A 27,262-nucleotide genomic window follows, 5' to 3' on the forward strand; every position below is an offset into this window, starting at 1 on the left:
GAAATTGTACATGCAAAATCTGGGTTGATCTTATAAAACAGCTGAGATAAATTAAACTATTACACAGTATATCAAATAGTTAAAACTAGCGCCACCCCAACTAAATACAATAGTAAAATGCTACATACACATTTTCCTCCTTATAATTTTATTTATATAACATTTTCAGTACAGGACTTTCACTTCAAGTCAATTATTTTCACATAGTAGTACTGCTACTTTTCAGTAAAATGATCTGAATGCTTCCTCCAAAATTGTGCAAAGGTTTTAGACACATGCAATACCATCAAGGGGTCATCTGAACTATCCCAAATTTTCTACAGCATGACAACAACCCCAAACATGCTGCACATACAGAGTCATAAATAACTATTTTTGGCTACAAGAATGAGTCCTGCAACTGATGCTTTGGCCCCCACAGAGCCCTGAGCTTTATGTCATGGAGTCAGCCTGGGATTACAGAAGAACTGTGGCAATGTCTCCAAGATGCAGGGGAAACAACTGTGTGCAGGTGTACCAAGGAGAGTTGCTGCTGTTGTAGGACAAAACTTTGTATCAAGTTAGTTGACAAATCAGAACTATTCATGGCATTATTTTTGAAAGTTTACTCACTTTACTTTTAGTGCATCAAACCTTTCCACAGTGCTGTATATAGAAATCCAGACTGCAGTCCCTGGGGAAAGTGGGTGCAGGTCTGTCAGCTCCAGCAGTGGCCTGTTTCTTGTCAGGAAGTTTGGAATTATTCGTACATTTGGCCACTTACTGTACGTATCTGTGTGTGGTTTCTTTACTTACTTACAAACTGTCTTGCATCAGCATAGTTTATCCATGAAGTCCTGTTTATACATTCTTACTGTTTTAGAAATAAATATAACTACTGTGTATGTAAATTTGTGTGGCACATATTGCTTGTTTCCATTGACCCTTGTATTTCAACCAACTATATAAGAGTCAACCTGAAGATTATTTGTGCTGCGATGCTCTCTAGTGGATTGCTGTGATCCAATAAGGCATGGATATAACGCGGCCTGTGCAAAAACAAACCCAAACTAACATTTCCAAAGATCACACACACACACACACAGCTAACCCGACATTGAAGCAGAGTGCATAGAAAAAACTTTATCCACGTAAAAGAGGGCTCTTAAAATAACCGCCCTATTTATCCCACTTTATTCTGACACCAGTGAGAAAAACTCAGGAAAACTCTAAACTTAAAAGGAGCACAGAGGAGTCTTTGCACCCCATGAATGAAATAACAAACACATTTTCACACAGCTCTGTGAATACAGTAGTAAGTTTTATTCAAACTTTATCTTAATGACAAAAGACAGTGTCACAGTGATTTGACAAAAAATATTTTAAAAATGCTTTTGAACACAATCAAATTCCTCTTACAGTAAAGAAATCCAACAGGTGCAGCGTGCTACTATGATGTTACTGCAAGTCACACTCCAGGTGACAAATCAAAGATGCATAGGAGACCTGACGACGCCTCCCTGAAGGCTCCGGCTGCGATACTGCATAATGAAACAGAATCAACACATTCTACGTAAAGTTACACAAACAGTACAGAACATGCCGATGCCCAAAACAACAAAACTGCTTGTTATTTTGAATGTCACATATTTATTAAAAATTAGACAAAGATTATGTAGAAATTAGAAACTTGTGATAGGAAAGGTTGAAGGGTTTTTTTGCCTGTCGATGATTACATGACAGTAGGGATTTTTAACAGGGTAGTATCATTAGAGTGAGGTGCGCAGTGTATTCAAACAGGCTTAGATTTGCACAAATACTTATAAATGCAGCCTTTAATTACTAAACACCTGATGTTCCCATAGTTACAAATGAAAATAAATAAGTCAATAAATAAATAGTAATTTAAAACGTACACCAGGAAGCTTTTGCTGCTCTGTTTTTGTTTTGCTTCTTCTTTTTTTTGTCACAGTCATTTGCCGTGATGTATGAAACTTACTGGACTCTCCCTTGTTCAACTTAAATCAGCAGTTCATCCTCCTTAGCCTGACCCACCATCTTTTAGATTATTTTGAACTGATTGATATAAAGAAAAGGAAAAACCTGAGGGGGTGCAAATACTGCATTTTACAAGAGGGAGTCATTATCACAAAGATAGAAAACATGAGAAACATCTGGGCATCAAAACTGTTCTTTTCTGATTAGATAAACAATTTTAATATTAGCAATTTGAGGACATACGCTTATTCACCTTCTTCCTCCTTGGATAAGAATAACAATACCACTCAGACATAAATGTGGCATCAGTCTTCTCATCTAACTCCTGGCAAGAAGCGGTTGAGAACTGCTGATTTTAATCTTCCTCCTTACACGTGCTTTATATCATTTCAAATCTAGATGTATCTATGCTGAAGTACATCTACAGTCACTCCATCCTCTGCCCATTCCCTTACCCTCCTCCCTCTCTGGTTTCTTTCCCCAACCCAAAACCCTCTGGCCTGGTTTCCTAGCGGCAGGCACACACAACATTCAGCTCCCGCCTCTACCACCGAAACATATGACCGTCATAGGTGCTGGCTACAATTATACTGGATTTCTACACTGGTCAAATAGACAAAAAATACAGTAGTGCTACAATGTTTAAAAGGAAAATAAATCCTGATATGTAGAGCTAATCCTAGCTCCTGAGGCCGAAACACATTAAGAGTGGATTTAATGTGTGCCGCAGTGCCTTACAGACATGTTCATACCTCTTGTGGTATTGAGAACTTCGGAAGTGTCATTGATGTTTTAAGTAACAGTGGAAGCTATGGAAGTTCATTTTTCAGTAGATGATAAGTCAATATATTGTATTTTTAGTATTTCTTAGTAATTGTACATGTCTGATTCATTACGTTACCTGCTTGCTAGCTAGCTAAATTGTCAGCCTTGGTGGCTTCTAGACACCAACAGTAATATTAGCAAATGTAGCTAGCTTTTGGCGTCGATGTTGCCTAGCAGCGGTGTTCTCACAACTTAACCACTTGAACACCAAGCATATTATATGTGTACGCAACTTCCCATGTCGTCACGACGAGCTCACAAGTTCCATTTGAGCGCAGCTACTTTCTCTTGAAAGTTAAAGGTACCCTGTGGAGTTTTTGACCCATTGTAGCATCATGGAACAATTTTTTTACAAGTCAATCCCTGTTTTGTTTGTCACAGATGACGCAATACACATTCCGGCCACCAGTTTTACAATATTCTGCTGATCTGCAGGTGGTGGTAATGTGCAAAGAAGTGGAGCAATGCCTCAACAAAGGCAGGGAAGAGGAAGACTGCAAGCTAATACACACTGATGAACAATTTATGATAGTCAACAAAATTGGCTTGTTTAATAATAAAGTAATAGGTTCAATACTTTTGTTATACCTTAATAATGCACAGAATGTATATTGGTGAGAATAAGTTGTCTGTTTAAAGGTGCATTGTGTAAGAATCATAAATTCCTACTTATTAATGACACAGGTGGCCATTAAGTGAACTGCAGTAGTGCTAACATTAGCCAGCTAAGGCCACAATAACACAATATATTTTTACCTGCTTTGCAGTAATGTTAGCTCACATTTCCAAAAGGAGGAATGCCAGCTCTGGGTCAGACTCCATTTCTAAGCTAATGTTAGCTAGTGTTGCACCCTTTTGGCACTGTATGGTGAGGGGAGAAATTCAAGGCACTCAAGAGTGCACATTAAAATCACATCTTTAGATTTTCTTGAAAGTCAGTGAAGATCACGTTTTATTATTTCTTTACATTCTGATAATTTTAGTCAAATTTTGAATGCTTTAAACTAAAATTCTCATATATACATAATTCTTACACATTGCACCTTCAAGAAAATTCCAAAGGGGACCATGAAACCCTATCTTGATTATAGACAACAGAGAAGGATTTTACAGAAGCAGTTTTAGTTTTTCCCTTTTAATCTATGTTTTACTGGTGGAAAATATCTAAAACTTACATGCTTCTCACCAAACTGTGGCAAATTTGCTCAAAATGCATTTCGGCCTCTGACCCAGCTGCCTCTCTTCAGCATCGCACCCCTTCTAAGACATTGTTTCACCAACCCCCTACCCTTCAAAGAAAAACATTCAAACAAATACATTCAAAGCTTAATTTTCAATCCAATCCTTTATACTTAAATGCTCACCCTCTCTTCTCCTTCAGACCTATACTCTGCCTGTCCTAACTCTCAGGCTGAACTTCTCCATGCTCTGTTTCCGCTGATCTGTCTCCCACACTTCACACCTCGAAAACATAAAACCTCAAATTAAATCCAAATCCTCCCGCCTCCATTCCACGAGCCTCTGCAGCCCTGCAGCCTGAAGCGGTCTAGTCTAGGAGCTGATGATCTGACCTGACCAGGTCTCATGCTTGGTGCCTGGATTCAGATGGGTGATCACCACATCGACCGCTTGGATCTTCTGGTTCTTGGGAGGGATGGGGCACACCTTGTACGTGACTTCATCTCCTTCCATAGGCACGTACTCTCCCTCAATGCTATCGAAGAAAAAATACAAGTGAGCAGGAGAAACTGTAGTGTAGTGGAGCTGAAGTGAGAAACCTTTCAGGTATAAGGATTGACTCATAAATCAGTGTTGAGACCGCTGCGTCACCTGCAGTTATCTAAAGTAATGCCTACTTTGTGGAGTTTATCCCCCATCTCTTACCTTTGGAATAGCATTATTAGATGACTGCTTTCAGACTTTTTGTTGCATCTATGTTTTTCTTACTGACAACAAATCTCATGTGCAGAACTAAACCGACAATTAATTAATAACATACTTACAAATATTGTATGTGAATCCAAAGTGTGAAATATCATATTCTTCTGTGCTGTAGAGCTCTGCTGTTGTCCAAAAACTATTAAAACACAGTAATATGTTCCTTCACCATGAAGAGTTTGGGAACATTACTACAGACATTTACAATGTACAATATACTACAAAGTCAAGAAGTTGTGACATGTAGTACAATAAGCTAGCAAAGCTCTCTAAACAGAACCACATTATTTGCCTAGTAATACTGCTCTATAAGCTCTTTCTTCTTTCTAAACAAACTACTGTAACCATAATCTTTGTGGCAAAGGAAAGTGTCGACCCAGTGCAGCAGAGTGACTCATTGACATGTTTTAATAGTTTTTGGGCAACAACGGAGCTCTACAGCACAGAGGAATAAGATATATCAGGTTTTAGATACACACACAAACAATACTTTGAAGTAGGATGAGATTATTGTTGGTTTGGCTCTGCACATGAGATTCATAGACAATAAGAAAAATACAGAATACCCCCAGCCTTATCCTTTAAATTCTTTCCACCAATTGTCAGCATTGTAGTTTAATTCAGCAGTTCAACTAAATCATTTCTGATATGTTTAATAATTTGTAAGGGAGATCAAATTATTCAAAACTTTTCACAGTTTGATTGACAAGTTTGTGTAATTTAGCAATGCTCTGAGGGAGGCTGTGAAGTTAATAGCAGGTGGTGTTTTATGTTAAAACTTTTCTATGTTCCAAAGGCCAAATACAATAATACACTATGAACCTACAGAGATAAAATCATAATTTCTCAGGGCAACCTTAAGAAAACCATCAAATGCCAGGAAAACCCCAACAGTGTAAAAGTCACTTACTCAGAGATGTGGACAAAAATGTCCTCTCCTCCACGAGTGGGGCGTATGAATCCATGACCCTGAGACCTGGAAAAGTTCTTACACACGCCTTTAAATACGGGACCTGATTTGGCTCGCACTGTCCTGCAGAGAAAGAGAGAATGACCAGGACAGAAAGAAAGAGCCACAGCAGGAGAAGAGAAAGAGAACAGGATAACATAAACAATTATTACATGAAACACTGCCATGCCCCTGCTGTGTAGACATGATTATCAAGATCATAATAAGTTCAAGAAGACTCAATTAAACATCTTTCCTACTCACGCTGAGTACGTGCGGGTGCGTTTGGTGGGCAGTGGGCTTGGCAGCTCTCCAGGTTGTGGCGGTTTCCTCTCCCTCTCCCAAACCCGGCTGCCCTCCCTCAGGAAAGGGAAGGAGAGCTGGAGTGGGGTGCGTGGGGAGGTGAGGGGCAACGGAGGGTCGACCGGCGAGGAGGGGTCAGGGTCGGACATCTTGACTTGTTGCGGGCTTGTGTTGTTTTTTCTGTTTTGGGTTTTTATTAGAAGAAGGAGGGTTACACCTCCTGCATGGCAAGAGTGTGTGTAAGGATTAGGAGGTCTTACAGGTGGAGTGCAGCAGTGATACCCTGAAAGAAGAGAGACATTTTTATATTTAAGTGCCATAATTTCCTGTTTGATTGTATATTTAGTTTCATTTTAGGCAGACATTTCCTGTATGTCCCAAAAATTGAGAACAATTAAAAGTACATGACACACACAGACATGTTTTAGGACATATAAACATCCTCTGAAATATTAAATTGTGTTTTTTCAGCTACCTTGTTAAAAGTCCTTAAAATGACATTACTCCTTCTCCCTCACTGAGAAAATCCAGAATCTGTGAATATTTAAATATTTTTCACTTCAAAAGTTTAACTTCTTCTCACTGTTTGTGCCCTGGAGGCTTCAAGTTTCGACTTCACACTTAAACATCACATTTAAACTCCATTTAAGGTGAGCAAGAGAAACTTTCCACCAGAAGATGAATGTGAAAACAGCCTCTAGTGTCAAACTACACCTACACCATTCTGCACAGAGAAGCTCAAACATCCAACTGAGAGAACAAGAAGAAAAACACATTTTTGAGTGGAGGGAGACTTTAAGATACTGACCAACGTCCCTGGTTTGTCTCCGTCTATCTAATAAAGACAATAATTTCCCAAAACACCAATATGTAGTCACCAAACATTCTTATTTCATTTAGAGCAATACTGATAGATATTTTTCATTTCATTGCAACATCCTTATGTGCTGAGTTCCCAGCAGTGGAGCTGATGTGGGAGCTGCTGTGCTCTAAAACAGATTTATTCATACCTGCCCTACATTATAATGAACACTACAGTAAGGCTGAGGGAAAGGTGAGAAAATTACATCATCTTAAATGTAGAAACATGTAGCAATTATTTAGTCATGACTTGTCAGATCTCTGTCACTGTATTTTCTTCACCTAGTGAGTCCTTGAAAGCGTCTCTATAAGATGCTGACTGTCATGTTGCATTAACTGAAGTTTTAGTTAATGTAGGCATAGAAATCTACTACTTTCACACATCACAGCAGTGTTTTTAGAAGATCCACTTTTCCCCCAAATAGGCCACCACCCTTATTCTCACACTGACAGTAGCTGTCCAGTGAAAACACCATATTTGGTGATTTAGGAAAAACAGAAGGATTAGATGTTCCTTTGTGAGAAAATTGTCCACTTCTTACATCAAATAAACTTTTGAAAAGCCTGTTGGATTACATCAAATATGTCATTAAACTAAAGCAGCACACTTGTTTATTTATTTTCATTATTCATTATTTTTATCTTTATTTTATAGTGCAGTCTCATTGAGATTAAAATAATTGATACAAAACATTAGATAATAAAGCTTTAAAATCTGTAAGAGGAATGTAAGACTCATATTTGAGAGCAGTCTGCAGTTTCTTTCATTTAAAAAGTGCATTAAAGCAGTTCTTCCAACAGCAGTGTGAACATGAGGGATATCTAAGGTATTTACTGAGAAAAAGTAAAGCTTTATAGATGAATAACATCAGATAGTTATTTCTTCTTGTCTGTAAAGAAGTGTAACCAACCTCCTGATACAGAGAACAATGATGAGTATGAAACGTGTCACTTGTGATAAAGCGTAATGCACGATGATTAACTGCTGAAGTGTTTGTGACAACATGACTAAACAGATTATCTCAACAGTCAACTGCACACATGAAGGTTTGACTGCACAATAGTCTGCAGACAACCTTTGATTCTGCACAAGAAGCCTAGTTTGATTTTAATGGTATGAGTCTTGAATGATAGTCTGCTGTCAAGCCAAAGTATGTGTATAACTCAGCAGCAGTAATGTGAGTGCTGTTTAAAGTTTTAATGGCAGGATAGTCAGAGTCACTGGTGGAGGTGGAGAATATCATGTACTTATGACAGCTGAATCATGCACATATCAACTAAGAGTCAAGTATCAGACATATTCATGATATTATGGGATGGGGACATAACTTTTTTAAATTATTATGCAATACTGATCAGCTATAACTGAGAATTGCAAGGTTTAACCCTCAGAATACAACTTAACATCTAGCTGCATTGCATTCTGGTCATTTGAGTCTCCTGTCTATAGTATATTCTTTAATTTAGTGAAAAATACCTGTATTAATATTGACCCAATACTTTTTCATATTCACTGTTTCGGCTTAGAGACTCCTTTCTCAGTGTTTAGGGAAGTATTTCACATTGTTAAAGTTGTCATGGTAACACTGCAAGAAAATTACATCAAGATATGAGATAATAGACAGAGACATTGCCTCTAAAAATGAATTAATAGCTGGATCTTTTTTTAATAGTGTTTAAGTGGATTTTTCCTGGTTGGTAGGAGCAACATGCAGGCATACAACAGCTGGAAGCTGCTGTGAGAAAAATGAGAATAACAAAGCAATTTGATTCCCGAGTGCCAGACTGTGATCCAGCGCGCTTTGAAAAGGTCCCAAGATGATGTAAATACCAATCCTGCCCCGGAGGGCCTTGGCTCAGCTTATCACACTTTATTATATTAAAAGCCCCGCACGCACAAAACTGACATCCATTACAGGATTGCTCTTTATAGTCTGTATGCAAACAGCAAGCTGCTCTCTGAATCGCTTCAGACAGTCCCTGCAGGACGAATGAGCTCCGTCTCTAACGCCATGACACTAACCCAGTTATTATTTTGTAACTTGGGGAGAGATGGGGTTGGAAGGGGGGGGGGGGTGTGTTTATCATAACTGTAGCTACAAACAGAAAGAGCTATAAATTGCTCTCCACTGAAACCTGGTTTAACTGCAGCACAGACGTAGGCGGATGTGTTATTGGGGTTATCAGCAGCCACCTCCCAGTGAGACAAAGCACTGATGTGACATCTGCAGTCTGAGTGTTTGACAAAGACTGATGAGCTGATCCCACAGGCTCCCTTCAATATCACACTCTGCCTCTCTCTCGCTGTCAGTCTAAATATAGCAGCGTGTGTGGTGAGATGGAGGCGCTCCCTCAAACTGGACAGCAGAGTCTCAGGCTGGAGGCTTTAAAACTCCCCGAGGCAAAGGTTAACATCCAACACATCTCATTGTGTTCTGTGTGTCCCACCACTGAGATTCATGTTAGGGATGAAGTCCAAGTCCTGAGACAACACCAGTGGCTGTATTTGAAGAAGTTAGCATCCACACTTGTTGTCATCATCTCATTCTTATTTGCTTATTGGTCCAGTTTTCACTTGCTGGGCTCATATTATTGTGATTGTATGTATGTTTCTGTCAGTTGATGGCTGATATCTGAGAGTGAGATGATTATACCATATCTCTTTAATTGAAAGTAAATTCAGTAAATCTAATACGATGTTTTAAATCCCTGTTTGTTTCAGATCAATTGTATATGTGAGTATGATAAAACAATAACAACACAAAACAGTTACATTTGCATATAAAGTATTTTAGATCTGAGCTAATGGCTAATATCTCTGTCGTTAGAAGTTGCAGTTTAACCGACAATTTTACATCCGTCATTTTGTCATTAAACACGCAGATATCGGCAGGATTTTTAAAATCTACTCTCCAAAAGGCTTTATTTATTCTAGCTATGTTTGTGTGTATTCAATTTGAGCTGTAAAATGAGTTTTTCTGTGATAAGAGTAGTGCTAATCATTCCCCACTGATATGCTACGTGTCTGATGCTAACGTGCTGCTAACGCAACTTTGTACTTTTTTTCCCCCTATTGAGCTATGTCACATATTTTATTTCTCTTACTGACTTTATATGAGGAATGGGAGGATATAACATTTTATCTTATTTTGGGATAAAAACACTAAATTTACTTATTGGTTGTTTTCATTATCAGGATAATCGTGAAATACCCTCACGAGTGACTTCAAATGCTGTCTAGCCCACTAACGTACAGTCCTGGTTTATATTAAACTACCATTTGTCATGCAGGTGGAGTCGGTATCTTTCCAGTCATTCGTCACCATGGCTGAAAGCTCAGTGTGAATGCTTTGGATATCATGTGGATAGGTAGATTGTTTTTATTCATGGATTTCTTTTTCTCTCATTGTGATTACCTGGTGGGTGTTGGCAAGAGTATGAACCCCCCTCCAAAAAAAAGATATGTATCCTATGATGCAATAAAAATACTTGTTTCTTAACAAAAGATAAAACAAAGGGATTCCAGTATGTTCTGATGTCTATTCAAGAGTTTTGATGATCATAATCACAATTATTTTACACAATAGACAGATGAATTGATAATGAAGCCGTACTTCTTTGACAGTTGCTTTTGTGAAGAAGTTGTTACTACACTCATACTTGCACTAAATCTTGTTCAATATATTGGATGTTTTCTGAGATTTGTAACTACAATGATGGAAGTGTATTTTCCTTTTTCACAATTGCCTCCAGTCAAACACTTCAAAGGTTATCTGCTGTCTTGAAGCTTTATTATTTAGCTCACTGCATGTTCACTTGGGTGTATAGATTAGGCAGAGAAATGATAATACAGAGAAAAATGAATGCAAAATTATGTCAAACTTTTCACATGTGAACACAGCAAAAATACATGTATCATTGTACCAGACTGTGCATTACAGGATCAATAATTCATATTGATTTAGTATAAGGTTTAAACTCTATAATGTGATGCTTATTTTTACTGTACTTCGGGTAATCTTACATGACACCTAATTCAGAAACTGGGGTAGCATTTATTCTCCACTGTAAATGTCTATCAAGTCATATTTGGTCATGAAACAATGTCTCCTTGGATAAACCTTATGTTGCTATTATTATTATTATTTGAATTAAAACCCATATTTCTTTTGCCAACGAGATTAAAGGAGGGATTTTAAAAGGGAAAGCTATACCTATGAGCAACATGAGAAAACAACACTGATTTAGGCCACACATCCAAACAGTACAAGGGTTCAAAGGTCATAGTCTGAGTGGCACAGGAGTGGCACTAATCTCTCCATCCCTTAAGCTCATTTATTTATCTTCATTTAGGGAAATGATACAGCAAATGGCTGATGATGAGCAATGCTTTTATCCTCCTGGTATCATGTTGGACAGTGTTGATGATGAACACGCACATCTGTCACCGCCGTGACACGGGGGAGAGCACTGATAGCGTGACTGATGGATGACGAGGCAGAAGTATGTAGCCTTAATAATTCATCGATTCAACTGGTGAGCTCCTCTTTCATTAACCCGCTTATTAGGCCGGGAGTGGGCCAGGAAATGGGCTTCTTTAATGGGTCTGCAGTGCTTTTGTGTCAGACGAGCTGACGAAACACTTCATCAGGAGGGTGTTGGGCTGCTTTAAAAAACAGGAGCCAGATAGGGTAGTGGTTCTCAAAGTGGAGGGAGGGGGGGTCCTTGAAAGGGTTCCAAGGAGTCTATTATTCCTTATAAGTAACACAATGACAGAATTTATGACTTTTCTGCTCATGGGTTTCATACACTTTCTGTAATAAAACATCTAAAAGCAAAATCTGATCAAATGGGGCTCCGTGGTGTAATTTATATCAGCTTAGGGGTCCTCGATGTGAAAAAGTTTGAGAATCACTGAGATAGAGGAAGGGGGGGGGGGGGGGGGGGGCTGGATTGGAGGAAGGAGAGGACAGAAGAGAGCCGGAGGAGCTTTTTGAAAAGACAGACAAAAGGCCAAAACCCTCACAGTGAAACCAGGGCACTGTGGCTGTCTGTACTCCTCTTCATCAGCATGTGAGGCACGTCAACCGCTCTCTCTCTCTCTCTCTCTCTCTCTCTCTCTACAACCACACACACACACACACACACACACACACACACACACACACAAACACACACATAAAGAGAGAGAGAGAGCTTTTCTTTAAACTTTAAATTAGCCCTTATTAGAGACAGATAAGAGGCTTATTAAAATGGTTTTAGTGGTATGATTTCTTAGAAAGTGTGGTTGGCAGAGCCTGAATAATTCACTACCAGGCGGTTTGTTTCCAGAACATACTGAGGCAGCTCCAGACAAGAAGCCAAGGGAAGAAGGATGCTCCACAAACATGCATCGCATCATCCCCCTCCTCTAAATAAAATGTGACTCCGGGATAAAAGGTGAAAAGATGACGCCTGAGATACTTCATCTGCGCTTTAAGATACAGACAACCACCTGGTATTTTATCACAATACTGCCACAAACCGACACCGTTTGATCGGCTGGAAGAATGAAAGGATCGGATGTGTAAAAGCCAAAGCTGATAATCACCCCCCCCCCCTCCCCTTCCTTTTTCTCCTCTACCCCCCTCCATCACCACCAACACCAAAAGCAAAAAACACCCCGATCGATTTAAATAACGACTTACCGGGATCAGCTGTTCAGTCAGACGCGACGTGAGAGGCGGCGATCGTGTCGGTGGAGCCGGTGAAAGCTGCGGGGACATGTGGCGGAGAAGTCAGCGGGTCTCGGTGTGGATGCGGAGCACACAGGCGGGATGAGAAAGCAGCAAATGAGAAGGAGGTAGAGAGGAGATGATGCGAGGGAGGGGAAGGGGGGGGGGGGGGGGGGGGGGGCCGGGGGTCACTGCTAAAAACAACACTACACCACACAGTCAAGTCTTTGTTCTGCTCATGCACGTTTCTTAATGATTTAATCGACCGTAAAGTGGGATTGACTTAGATGTTTAATGGACTGGGACTGACTGTTTGTTTACCTAGCATCACCCTGTGCAGGTACTGGATGATCACTGTGATTTACAATGAAAATATTAAAGGTCACATTAAACATTAAACATATGATAGAGTGTGTTTTTACAGTGTGAATAATACATGACTACAAATACAGCACTTTTCCATGTTATTTCAGTTAATAATAATAATAATAATAATAATAATAATAATAATAATAATAGTAGGCTAATAACACTTTTAATTCATAGTTTAACTCAAAGTGCTACAGTGTATTAATAGGATAGAAGGAACAATATAGACTGAAGATAATAAGAATTAAGATGAACCCCCCCCCCCCCCCCCCAAACATGGACCCAAAAAGTGTCCAGGTGTGCCTCCCCTTCCCCATCAACATCTGGTCTCCCATTCATTTTCAATGGACCACATCTAAGATGACATCAACACTTGTAAAGGCTAAGAGCTACTGTACTCTTATATTTTATATCACAATGCAAGTTCATGAGTGTCTGTATTAGCTGTGCCAGCAGCACTGTGAGGCTGTAATGGAAAAGTCAGGGAGTTACTTTAAAGTCAGTGTGATACATCATCTGGGGGACCATGAATGACTCTGAACCCACTTTAATGATGATAACAACCAGTAGTTGTTCAGTCTGGAGTAAAGTGGAGCACAGACTGGCATTCATAGAGCCTCTGAATGGTATGGCATTCTTTTGATTCTTTATATCTCTCAAGTCATCAATGATGACTCCAATCATGAGTTTTATATGTAACTAGCCTATTAGGGAGAGATAACACACTTTAGGTTTTATGTTGTCACTTGATGTACATGTATTCTATGTTTTAACCCTCTGCGGGACAACATTTCTCCACAGGGACAATAAAGTTAAAGCTCAGAGTTCCTTTAATCCCATCAGGATGCTCCAGAGCAAAAACTACAGCAGGACATGGCTTCTACCCATACTGGGTTGAATGATATGTGACTACAAGTATATACGCATGTGACTTAAAATCTATTTGTGCATGTCCATTTTTTACAGCTATAAACTCTGCAAACTAATGTTTGTAGCTCTGGTATCGTGAACATCCTTTGGTTCCATTTGTCCAAATGTTCAATTTCTTCTACAAGTGAAAATTCCTCGTCAGAAATTCCCTGCAGGCTTTCTTGTTTTTGTGACATTTCAGAATGACCACTTTGTCTGGAAGAGCTCTGGACTCTTTTTTCCGGCACAGTCCGGATAAGAGGAGACAAGTGTCTTATTATGCTACACCAGAACATTCTTATAGTATTAAATGTTCACTGAAAGAGGAAGTTGAAATGCAAATCAGACTGTTTCCAAGTTTAATTTACAGCTCATCAGCTGATCACTGTAAAAAGAGCTGATTTTAATCTACACTGCAGACTGGGGATATGAAGTCAACCCATGACTCAAAGACAGCACTGACTCTTGTTCACATTCACTAACAGAACACAGGATATTATAAATCATAATGTGTCAGATAAATTACCCTTCTCTATAGAGGCAATGCAGACCTTACTGATGAGTCTTTTCCAGATGTGTGTTGCAACACCGGAGCTATTGAGAACATGTCACGCACAACAGGATATAAGGATATACTCATATTTGTACATTTACAGTGATGATACACACTTGATCCGTATATGTCACTGTTCTCTCATCACCAGATTTTAATAGTAATGCTTGTTGTAATTTGTCCAGGCACATGTTACACACATACTTCATTATTATGACTCTAAATGAACAAATATCAGTAATTCCACCTTTAACAGATGATTGGAGGCGATGTACATAAATGAGATTTGTGAAGTTTTATTTTACAACCCATTGGCATTTCTGTAATACAGAAGAGATGATCTGGGAGGGAAAAAAAAACACAAACACTTAAATGTACAATGGACCAGACACTTGACATACAGCGAGTTAGAGGAAGAGATAATGACATCACTTCATCTGTTATTAAGCTGTTGATGAAAACGGCATGTTGTCTGCAGGGTCAGACCGAGTCAAAGTAGACACGAGTACAAAATCATCATTGTTTCTGATCAGGTGGTAACTTACAGTATAATATCCACTTTCAAGTCTGTCCTTTTCTTAAATACAGTTTCTTTTCCTTTTTTTTTGGTGGGCCAAAGTAACACAAAAAACAGACTTGTTACCCTACAAAAAAGGGCATGAAATATTGGATGAAGTTTACCCTGTGCATGAGGACAAAAAGCCTTTCATGAGAACGCACACAGAATCTGAACCTTTTGCAGCAAAAAAATATAAATATATAAACAAAGGGAAAAATCATGTGGTGTGATTGACCATGTGAGGGTTAAGGTTGTCAAGGGGGGGAGGGGGGAGCGAGGGAGAGAGGGTGTTAAAGCATACGAGTCCCTTTGTATATTAGGAAAGGTGATCTTTTGTAACACTGACAATATATGCTGAGATGGATGACATGCTATGCATATTCAGGATATGGTTACAAAAAACGACCCCTAAATGATGTTAAATAGATCTCACAGGTTAATTTATTACATATTTTGTTGAATTCACTTCCTCGTGTTGCTTGCAGGAGTTCCTACATTTCCCAGAAAACCTTTAAAACAATCTATAAAGACCGTTATACACAATGTGTCTTATTTGTGTATCGTAGATGCTACAGTACCTCCTCATGGCCACACGGGGGCAGACAGGTGAATGACGAGTACAGTACGGGATCCTTGCGACTACAACGAGCAATGAAAAAGGCCCAGAGATGTAACCGAGACGCGTTTACCTGCACCAGGAACTTTTAAATAACACTGGGGCAGGTTGGGTGAAGCTGGTTAATGCCATGCAGTGTGCAACACCTAAAGCGACAAGGAGACGGATGACTGCCATCAGCCAGCTGTGCTGCAGTGTGAGGCGGCTTCAGCGCTGTACTGAATGACTGCAAACACACCGGTCGCTCATCAGCTGGCAGGGTACTGTGTCAACACTTGGATCGAAGCTTAGTGTGTCAAAGTGTCTGTGTGTGTGTGTGTGTCTGGTTTTTGTTTTCACAGCTCAGATTCTTATCTCCCACTGTTTTTGTACTTTTGAGACATAGCAGCGTACAGCACCTTCAGGGAAACACTACGCACTGAGACGAATGAAGGTTGTTTTTGTTTTTTTAGAAATATCTGACAGGTTGTTCCATCGTCAGCAATAGCTTGGCACTTAATCTGAAGTAACCTACTGACAAACTCTTAGAGGTATACCGACACATTACTTCAGTCCAAACTGAACGTTAATGCAGACGATGGAGCTATCGTTAACATTCTTCATCCTCCCTTCTTTCCCCATAATCCCTAACACTCTGTTTCCCCCCACTGAAAACCCTTCTCCTCCTCCTCCACATTTTTAACTCTTTCTTCATTATTGCAGCGACTTCATCCTGTTGAGGGCGGAGCCTGCCTGGAACCATTCGATCTGTGTCTCGTTGAAGCTGTGGTTGAGCTGGAAGGTGTCGGAGCTGCCGTCACTGTGCTTCACGACTGCGCTCAGAGGCTGAGGAGAGCGGGGAGAGAGGAATCGAGGGAAGTTCCCGTTAGACATTTTTTCGTGAGGTTTGGAAAATGTGGCGGCGTGTAAACGTGAAGAAACATGCTCTCACCTTTCCTGGAGTGAAGGTTTGGAGTCCTTTGATGGTGATCTTGTCATCGGGGCGGATCTTATCGTAGTCTGAGGGGTCGTTGAAGGTTAGGGGCAGCAGACCCTGTTTCTTCAGGTTAGTTTCTGAGGACAGGATACATCTATGTTCACTTTGAGAATATTAAATGCTAGGAAATAAAATGTGCAAATGCTGAGGGGCAGGATTCCACAAAGTCAACTATCACTTTATATAAACTCAGGAAAAAAAAAAATTATATTAGGGCCTTATTTGCATGGGGCTAGTAGTACCTGGGGACCTCATGTAATTACTACAATTAGAAATCACCCCCCTGTGTCTGTGTTCCATGCAGTGCTTTCACACACGGTAAGTGGAGTCTGTATTTTACTTTTTTTTTTTAATTTTCTGACATTATTTGCCTTTATATGCGTGACAACATGACAGGCTGCAAACTTTTAAAGTCTTATCTCTCAATGACCTAAATACACAACTGCGTTGGCAACACAGGACAGCGTGACACAGTTAGATGGTGTTTCCTGTTTTGAGCTCTCAGCACCAGTGTTAAATGCAGAGAAGTCAGTTCAACTCCTTTTTAAACAGACAAATCCTGTATCTCTACTGTTTCCTCCTCTACCGTCCAACTTGTTAAAATACCACCCCAAATCACAGAGACGCCAATTCAGATGGGACTAATATCTCCGTTTGCAAAATGTGGTGGGTAATTTGCTGTGGAATTTTAACTTTTCAAATCACGGATATGGCAGATTCACACAGGATTAAGATCACAGACGGCCTCTGCAATTATTACAAATTACTAGAGGCCCCCAGATAATAATAAACTTGTGCGAATAAGGCTGAATCTCTCTGCGGTGTTGGTGCAGTACCGTGGATTCTGGCGAAGCTCTTCACAATGATGGCTCTGCCTCCCAGATGTCTGGGCTCCAACGCTGCGTGCTCTCTGCTGGAGCCCTCGCCGTAGTTGTCGTCTCCAACCACCACCCATGAGACGCTGTTGGCCTGCACACAACAAAAGAGGAAGAAGTGTTAATACTGGTGTGTGCTTTATTAAATGCACACAGTAGTCCTGCTGTGGAGATCTACAGCGTAGGTTTAGATTTATAAGATAAGATAAAGATATTACATTATTGCAGCAGCAAGTGAAAATAGAATTAACGCACAACTATAAATACAATGTTAAGACAGGCAGAATATTCAGTGAGAGCAAAACACAAGTCATGCCTCCATTATGGACATTTATCTAAAACATGATTCAATTTCTAAGACTTTTCAGGCTTTAAACTATAATACTATTATTTAAAATTAAATAATAGTGCAATAACGTTCCTGTGATTCCAGAAAGATTGTAAGGAAAAGAAATTAGTTCAAAGTAAAAAGAGCTACGAGGGTTTGTATTTAGAGCATGAATAAATAGTAGTACAAAATAGAGTAATATTCTGCCAAAAGAGCAGCTTTGACCTAATAATCCAGTAACCCGAAGCCCCCCCCCCGCGGTCCTCACCTTGTAGTGCCGGGCCACATCAGGCACACCTCCGTACTCTCCTGTCAGGTAGTTCTTCACCTTGTTGATGCCGTCGTTCTCACTGTTGACCGCACCGATCAGCATGTTGTTGGAGATGTTATCCAGGTGACCGCGGAACTTCAGCCAAGGCCCGGCGGCACTGATGTGGTCTGTGGTGCATTTGCCTTTCACCTACAGAGAGAGGGGGAGGGGAGGGGAGAGTTAAAAACAACCACCACTAATGTTGACATTGACTGATTAAAAAAAAAAAAAAAGAAAAAGAAAAAAAAGGTCCTGACCTTGATGAGAACCTGCAAGTCTTCCAGGTCCTTTCCGCTCCATTTGTCAAAAGGCTCCAGCAGCTGCAGCCTGTTGCTGCTAGGGCTGACGTCCACCTTCAGGCTGGAGCCGTCGGCCGGAGGGTGCTGGTAGGTGTCCTGGCCTGGGTCGAAGTCCCTTGAGGGCAGCTCATCTCCATTGGGGGGTTCCAACTTGAATTTCTCACCGTTGGGGGCTGTAAGGTAGTCTGTCTCTGGGTTGAAGTTTAGCGTGCCGGCGATGGCCATGGCGGTGACGATCTGAAGGAAGAGGAGATGGAAAACATGTCGCTTGGAGATGTATTCTAGCGTGGCAGCGTCGAAACCAGTAAAGCCGGTGCTGTAAACCCAGCAGTGTGGGTTAGTTTAGTGTGTTTACCTCGGGGGAAGTGACAAAGGCGTGTGTTGCGGGGTTAGCGTCGTTCCTAGCGGTGAAGTTCCTGTTGAATGAGGTGACGATTGTGTTCTTGTCTCCCTTCTTCACATCTTTCCTGAATACAAAACACAAGTCATGTTTTAACACCTGAGTTTTACTGAGCTACTTTTCACAAATTAAAACTTACGGCTTCCCTTACCTGTCCCACTGTCCAATGCAGGGTCCGCATGCGTTAGCCAGGACCACACCACCAACGTCACCCAGAATCTTTGACTACAAGAAGACGCAAACACATTTACTCACATCAGCCAGAATATAAAAGGAGATGCAAGCTCTAATGATTTTAAAAATTAAATGTCAGCACTTACGTATCCATCTCTTTCGATGGTGGCACGGATCTGCTCGGAGCCAGGGGTAACGGTGAACTCAGCTTTGCATTTCAAACCTTTATCCAAAGCCTGCTTGGCCACGGAGGCAGCGCGGCCCATGTCCTCGTAGCTGGAGTTGGTGCAGCTGCCGATCAGACCTAAAAAAAAGTGGAGAGGAGCCAGATATAGAATTACATAAGTAACGCCTAAAGTCCAGTCATTTTAATCTATATTTTATTATTTAGTGAGGTAAGAAGCAGGAGTGTATGCCATCATCCATCTCCAGTCAGCTCTTACCAACTTTAACCTCTAGGGGCCAACCGTTCTTCTCAGCTACAGCGCCGACGTCAGCCACTGGGTGAGCCAGGTCAGGGGTGAATGGTCCGTTAATATGGGGCTTCAGCTACAGAAAGACACAACATAACACAAGTCATAAGACTTTGGTCAAATATCCACAACTTTTATAACTTTGTAGACTAAAATTGAGTATTAATCCCTATAAAGTACATCTCATAAAACAAATAGTGGTATGCCTTATTGCACTAGAGGTCTAAAGTTGCCCCCGGATGGTTCAAATCTACCCAAAGACCTTTGTTTCATGTCACCTCCTTCCAGTATTTTCTGTCACTCTCCACTTTGAACTGTCTAATGAGGCCAGAAGTACAGAATGCTAATCTTAAAAATGGACCAACCTCATCCAGATTGATCTCGATGACCTGGTCATACTCGCAGCCCTTGTCTGGCACCAGAACGTCTGAGAATTGGTCAGCCAGGGCGGCGATCTCTGAGAAGAGACAAGAGGAGATGACAAACAAATCAGTTTCATTGGCTCATCTTTTTTTAATTATCTGCATTAGTATGATTCATTTTTTATTGTGTTGACATTGATTTCATTGTGAGGTCTTAACATACGTCCGCGTCCAGTCTTCTCCAGGTAGGTCTTCATGCGGTGGTTGTAGGGGAACACGGAGGTTGTGGCTCCAATCTCAGCTCCCATGTTGCAGATGGTGGCCATTCCTGCACACACACACACACACACACACACACACACACACACACACACACACACACACACACACACACATTAGTGAGGCTACAATCTTGCTGTATAGTTTCTATACATTAGCTCTAACACATACAAGTTGTCTCTAATATGAAATAGAACAAATCACCACTCACTTCTGGGTAGAAAATACCTCCATCACCTACATATAATTTAATGGCATAGCAGAGGCATCAGATAGGTCAGACCATTGTGTTTCACTATGTGTCTTTCAACATTACAGATACGGCCAACTATTGCCAGTTGTCCACCCAGAAGTGACTGTTGTTATTACCGTGACGTTACAGTGATTCAATCTGTACTACATATAAAAGTAACTACATAAAAACTACCTTTTCCTTTTTTACTGACCAGTGCAGGAGATGGAGTCGACTCCAGGTCCGTGGTACTCTACAATAGCTCCGGTGCCTCCCTTAACCGTCAGGATGCCGGCCACCTTCAGGATGATATCTTTAGGAGAGGTCCAGCCAGACAGAGAGCCGGTCAGCTTCACACCAATCACCTGAGGAGAAATTATCGGGAGGTTAATCGTGGTTAAAAAAGGTCAGGGGTGAAAATAAAAGCAGCTGCTGCTATTTAGGATAATGAAAGAAGTAGAAATTCGGCTCACGTTTGGACACTTGAGCTCCCAGGGGATTCCTGCCATGACATCTACAGCATCAGCTCCTCCAACCCCAATGCAGATGGCACCAAGACCACCACCATTTGGTGTGTGGGAATCTGTGCCGATAAGCATGACTCCAGGGTAGGCGTAGTTCTCCAGGATGATCTGATCATGTAAGAAACCTCAATTTTAGTGTGTTAAAATTGAAGCGGGATCAACAATTGCCATTCCAGGGGCCAAAACTGCACCTAAACTTTGAGTAACAATACCTGATGGATGATTCCAGATCCTGGTTTCCAGAAGCCAACTCCGTATTTTGCGCCTGCACTTGCCAGGAAGTTGTAGACCTCCTGGTTGATTTCCTAGAAAGAGAACCATGACCACAGTTCATTTCACCAGCTCATTACAACATCACTTTTAGAGAGATTTGTGTCATTTGTTTAAACAAAGACACCTCACCTTCGCTCTGGCCAGATCCTTCACTCCTCCGGTCTGGGCCTCGATCAGATGATCGCAGTGGATGGTGGAGGGTACAGCCACCTTTGGGAGGCCGCTGCTGATGAACTGGAGCATGGCCATCTGGGCGGTGGCGTCCTGCATGGCCACGCGGTCGGGGCGCAGACGGAGGTAGGTGCGACCGCGATCGATATCCTGGTTGTGGGGGTCATCGAGGTGGCCATACACAATCTTCTCTGACAGGGTGAGGGGGCGGTTGAGCCTGGGAAGAAAACGGATAATTAAATTTGATTGGTTGAAGGATACTGAGGCGACAGAGGACGTTTCAGTGGGTTGAAAGCTGAGGTGAGGGAATTTTGCAGGTACAATACGCTGACAAATTTTTACAATTTTAAATAAATACTGATACTTTAGCAGTGGGGAGATGATGGTGTAGTAACTACAATCTGATCCAAAAAAAATATTGAGGGTTTCCTCTTTAGATTTACTGTATACATCCTGAAGTCACTTTTCCAGCTTAAAATACAGAAAAATCACAGGGTTTCACTCCTCGTCTCTTATAATTACCAGTTTATACCAGTCTAAAACTGCAGTGTAATTACAGAGCTGAACAAAGAGAAGTAAATGATCTACACACGCATCACAGCACTACGTCTCACACACACACACACGACTACAACTGAGCTGCACGGTAATTCCAGCCCGTCGGCACACAATGACAAACTAGACTTTGTTGAGGCTACAACTCTGACCGAAAAAACTGTGGTAAAGGGTAAACACACACTAGAGATAGATAAAAAAACGTTCATAGAGATACGGGAGTGTCGGACAACCCAGTGATGTGGGCGAGAGTAAACACAAACAGAGCAGCAGATTAGGGAGGACGCTGACCTTTTTCGCACAATGTCAACGTTGGATTGGAGCTTCTCATAGTTGACGAAGGTAGAGGGCTCAAAGCGGCTCATGGACACACTGGCCTTGGCTCTGTAAGCTGCCGATACATGAAGGCGTCGCGCACCATGGCCCAGAGCCAGCTGGAGACAACAATGAAAAAAAAAAAAAAAACATAAACAAGAATTTATTATAAACACAAGGATATAAATTACAGAGTGGATGCAAAAACCAGACACACAGCAGTTTGTCCAACATTCAGGATTTATGTGGACAGCCCCAATAAATAAATCCATGAGGCTGCACCCAACAACACTTCAGATTATTGCAATATATTTTTTCTTTTATAGTTTTTCTCTTCTGTTATATAGAATGCTTTATTATTATTAAGAAGAAATGCTGTTGAAAGAGCAGAATGAGTGAATATTGTGCTTAAAATCCTACTTGATGAAAAAAAGGATTCCATATTAGGCAGTTAGCTTGAGAATGAAACAGTGTTTTGCAGTGGACTCACAGGTGTCAGGTGTCAGAGACTCCCAGATGCTATGAGGGCAATCCCTCCTCCCCTTGCCCCCTAATGAACCCAACCACAAACACATTCTCAACCTGTGACTACACTGTCTCTAACCTATTACTTCATGATGTTTTTTACCTCTCAAAGCTGATATAAAATCAAACATGTTAAATTATTCGTCCAGAATCTCGCGCCGCTGCACCACACTACTGCTCAGATGTCCTTGAGGAAGCCACGTTAAGGCTAACTCCAGCCAAAGCTGCTTGAGCAAGTGCCAGGAGAACACTGAGCTAATAATACTGAGCACGTGTGCTTCAATAAGTGTTTGTGTATTATTATAAAGCACGGGTCATCAGAGTTTCTCCACATGAAACCGATGACGGTGTCTTATGACCAGACAACCTATGGTAAAGATGAGTAGTCCTACAGTGAAACACTTGGTGGTGAACAGCTGAACCTACAGGCACTTATCAGGTGACTTTTGCTGTCAAAGAACTTCTAGCTGTCAGTCAATTAGGAGCTAAATTAAGACTCAACACATCACAGAATTGAGTTAAAAGGGGTTCATGCATTGATCACAGAGCCGATGGACAGTTAACACTTTATATTTAATGTTATCTTAATGTGGTTTCACGAACAGCTAATATTATATTCATTGATCGATACTGATTTGAGACTATTGTTTATTACATCCATATTTTAAATGTGTATTCTGAATGTTTTTTCTCCCTTCCATCAACGAGAGCTCTCATTGAAATCTATTGGATTCAGATGTTCAGGGTTTTATTAGAATTAGAAGAGAAAATGCCATTTTAACAATGAGAATCACAGTTAAAACATAGGAACATGATATTAACCATATTATGATCGAAGTACTATGCATCTTAGTGGATGAAAAGAAAAATAAACCATATTTTCTTCCTTTAAGAAAAAAAGGTGTTTTCTACTTTTCAAAGTAAAGTCCACAAAAACAAAACAAACAAGAGACAATCATGTAAATTCATATGTTAACACTGTGTCATTGACAGCACTTTGCTTACTGGAGACATGTCCCACCTCCTGTTAGCTTTAAAATAGGCTGAATTCATTATGTTATGTTTAAGCAGTCTCCACATATTAAAATATAGGCATGTGTTTGGTGTCTTATCTGCTATAAGTGATCAGACATGTTTCTGTCCGTTTCACGCTGCTCGCCTGTGTCTCTGCTGGCAGCTCTAACCTTGTGGTTAACCTTGCTGTTTAACTACGAGCTCCCGCTTTTAAACACACCCAGCTATATTGGTTTGTATGACCGAGGCTATCAGTGTCCACTTGTCATCAAAGGAGACATTATTTCATAGTGTTTTCTGGAGCCTGTGAGTGGTTGTTGCCCGCTGGATGCTTCAGTGCAGCTGGGACACGATGACCCGGCCAGCTAGCCGGTGACTTTTCAGCGGCTCGTTTATCCTCAGTAAGGGCTCCTGACGCCTTCACTGAGCCAGACACACATTAGACTGAGTTAACACTAACTAAAATAATAAGTGACATCCCTCTCTGCCAATTAAATATGGTAAAAAATGAAGCAGTTGAGTCTCTTACCTGGAGCCGGGCTACGGTGAGACAGTAAGTTGCCATTTTGTTCACTGACAAAGATGTGTCGGGTCAGGGATGACGTCACAAATATATAAGCGCGGGTCTGGCAGGTCCTTCAAGATAAAAGTACTTTAAAAGCTTGAAATGTATTGATATTATATACAAAATGTATTTAATACACAAATTGTTGCATTGTTCGTGCCTATATTAGTTCTACATCCAATAATATACAATTTCTATATATAACTATGGAATAAATAATTTTGAGATTTCATTGACTTCTATCTAACTGAAAGGATATAGCTATTTTTAATTGTATGTGTAGCTTTTATACATGATACATATATTAATTCCCTAACAATAACTATTTTCAGTGAAAGCTAAGAGTTATACTACTATTTTGGGGGGTGTAAATACGGAAAAATTGAGTAAATGTGTGTGAATGTGTGTAGTGATTTTTTAAATGTCCTTTTGGAGTCTGTAGGGGGAGATAGTGAGCTTTACCACCGTTTATGATTTACAGGTCAAAGGTAAAAGTTGAAGCTAAAGCGTCCGCCTCACGTTAGCCGACAATGGCTAAGCATCATCCAGATTTGATCTTCTGCAGAAAACAAGCCGGTGTCGGTATGTTTTAATGAATTTCTACTCGATATGTGACAAAGCGCTGTTCAGCTCTAGCAGGATATAGTTTTACTTTGCTTTATCAGGGACGACGCTAGCCTACATGCTAACGGTAACAGCATGGACTTCATTGAAAGTTAGCTGCGGTGCTAACACAGAAATGTTTACAAGTTAAAAGCATGAACAACATTACTATTCCACTATGTATTCATGTTTGTGTATGTAATAGTGGGTTTTTGCTGTGAACATGAGACAGAAGTAGGCTCTTTTAATGTAGGTAATTGATATCTGTTAATAATTGCTTTGTTTTAATTCCGCAGCTATTGGCAGACTCTGTGAAAAATGTAAGTATTTACACCTAAAATGAAGTAATGAAGTTATTACTGCTATATCTACTGGCATCAGCTTTATCGCTTGTTTTTCACCACTGTTTGTGTAACAGAAACGTTGCACTTAGGTTTATTTAGATACTTTTATTTTTGCTGAAAGAGTGAAAAATATAGATAATGTATTACACAGTTAATAGCATTTATTACAATCAATACGGTAAAAGTTATGCATTATATAAATACTACCATCAAACTTTCCATGTTGTAGATATCTTATTGGATTGAGAACTTAATTATATAGACGAAATCAATCAACTTATTGAATACATATCTATTCATTTGTAATAGAAACATTTATGGCAGCAAGACACATCCTGACATGCACATTATATTCACAATGAAAGGGACATTATGATAATTGGAACACGGCTAATACTGGATTTCTGAGGCTAATACTGAAATTGGGGAGTTAAAAAATGCTGATAATCTTATAGATATAGACAAACATATATTTTGCAATGATCAATCAAATGTGATTATCAATCACTTGTGACAAAGATATGTAATGGAAATTTAACAGTTTAACAATAATCTTTATTGTATGAAATGACAGTAAACTTATAATAAAAGATCAGAAACAGGAATAAAAACCCATAGAACAGAAAAATTCAACTAGAATTTAAAAAAAATGGTCAAATATACATAAAATGCTGCTTATATAATTTAAAATATTGGCACATATTGGAAAATGTACACCCCGGTACTGATGAATCTGGCTAATATCGTCCTATAATCGAAACAGCTTTGTGACTCTTCTCAACACACTATCAAAGATATTCGTCACCACTCCTAAAAACAGTGCACGTTACAGCTGTGGAAGACTTCAATCATACATAGTTTCAGTGTTAATTTATTGCTGTATTATTATTTAATGAGGATAGCATATATTTGTTCTCATAATCAGTATCAGTTATTGATTTATAATTAAGTCTATAAAAGTAATGAGTAACATCAAACACATCACCAGTTCTGAAGTACTTGATGAATAGATTGTGATTAATAACTATCATTCTGGTCTGTTTATGCTTTTTTGTCCACACTGCATGTCTTTTTTTCTTTATCCTCCATCAATCTTCTTATCTGTCATTTTTCTGCTGCTCCAAGGCGATGGAAAGTGCGTCATCTGCGATTCCTACGTGAGGCCGTGCACGCTGGTCCGCATCTGTGATGAGTGTAACTACGGCTCCTATCAGGGACGCTGCGTCATCTGCGGAGGGCCCGGAGTATCAGATGCCTACTACTGTAAAGAGTGCACCATCCAGGAGAAAGATGTGAGTCTCATCTAATCTCAGCTTCTCATGCTTTTTAGTTCACTAATCAAGAAATGAGGCTGAGGCAGCTAACCAGAGAAGGCTGATCTGATCATCTAGCAGCTTTAAGACAATAAATAGACTAACTTTTAATTGAAACAATAAAAACGAGAATCCAGCCTTTTCTCAGGTGTTTTTCAAAATACTATAATACTCTAACACAATCTTCTCTTCCTTCTTTCTCTTCACAGCGAGATGGCTGTCCTAAGATTGTGAATTTGGGCAGCTCAAAAACAGATCTGTTCTATGAAAGGAAGAAGTACGGCTTCAAGAAGAGGTGAAGACGTTGCGGCCCCGGTCCTTGTTTTAGTCTCAGCTTTTGCAGGTTTTCTTTAAAGCTTCAAGAAACATTTTTGTGATATGTCAATAAAACGTTCTTTTATATTTCTTTCCTTATTTCTGTGTCACAGCCTTTAATGTTAAACTGGTCAAGGTTTTATAAACCTGCTGCATAAATCACAAGGAGCTTTATATATAAGGTACCAAGCAAGAAATTGACTAGAACCTAATGTCACCATTCACAAACACTGCTTATTGTGTTTGTTAAAGCTGCAGTGATTAGCTCATAAATCAATTAGTTGATTAATCAGCAAGAACTGTTTTGATAGTTTAAAGGTATTTTTAAAGAAAAATGCTAAAATGATCTCCAGCTTCTTCAATGTGAATATCTTTTATCAATCAATCAATCTTTATTTGTATAGCGCCAAATCACAACAGAGTTATCTCAAGGCACTTTACACATAGAGCAGGATCTAAACCAA

At 40.1% G+C, this 27,262-nt stretch overlaps 3 protein-coding genes across 3 annotated transcripts; 1 reads left to right on the forward strand and 2 right to left on the reverse strand.

Annotated features, from left to right (window-relative positions):
- Window positions 1-4,353: 4,353 nt before the first annotated feature.
- On the reverse strand, window positions 4,354-6,141 carry csdc2a (cold shock domain containing C2, RNA binding a). The gene is made up of 3 exons (XM_053340928.1): window positions 5,954-6,141; window positions 5,651-5,773; window positions 4,354-4,516 (listed from the first exon to the last, which is right to left on the reverse strand). The coding sequence occupies exons 1-3, from the start codon at window positions 6,139-6,141 to the stop codon at window positions 4,354-4,356; spliced, it is 474 nt and encodes a 157-aa protein (XP_053196903.1).
- Window positions 6,142-14,678: 8,537 nt separating this feature from the next.
- On the reverse strand, window positions 14,679-24,245 carry aco2 (aconitase 2, mitochondrial). The gene is made up of 17 exons (XM_053340906.1): window positions 24,188-24,245; window positions 22,096-22,238; window positions 21,208-21,466; window positions 21,018-21,110; window positions 20,755-20,913; window positions 20,496-20,646; window positions 19,994-20,098; window positions 19,774-19,865; window positions 19,379-19,484; window positions 19,082-19,239; window positions 18,913-18,986; window positions 18,717-18,828; window positions 18,320-18,598; window positions 18,021-18,212; window positions 17,386-17,518; window positions 16,505-16,626; window positions 14,679-16,398 (listed from the first exon to the last, which is right to left on the reverse strand). The coding sequence occupies exons 1-17, from the start codon at window positions 24,221-24,223 to the stop codon at window positions 16,267-16,269; spliced, it is 2,346 nt and encodes a 781-aa protein (XP_053196881.1). The 5' UTR covers window positions 24,224-24,245; the 3' UTR covers window positions 14,679-16,266.
- Window positions 24,246-24,711: 466 nt separating this feature from the next.
- On the forward strand, window positions 24,712-26,897 carry phf5a (PHD finger protein 5A). The gene is made up of 4 exons (XM_053340931.1): window positions 24,712-24,805; window positions 25,123-25,146; window positions 26,296-26,462; window positions 26,693-26,897. Exons 1-4 carry the CDS (start codon window positions 24,754-24,756, stop codon window positions 26,780-26,782), a joined length of 333 nt encoding a protein of 110 aa, XP_053196906.1. The 5' UTR covers window positions 24,712-24,753; the 3' UTR covers window positions 26,783-26,897.
- Window positions 26,898-27,262: the final 365 nt, after the last annotated feature.

Source organism: Scomber japonicus, chromosome 20 (assembly GCF_027409825.1).
Source record: "Scomber japonicus isolate fScoJap1 chromosome 20, fScoJap1.pri, whole genome shotgun sequence".
Lineage (NCBI taxonomy): Eukaryota > Metazoa > Chordata > Actinopteri > Scombriformes > Scombridae > Scomber > Scomber japonicus.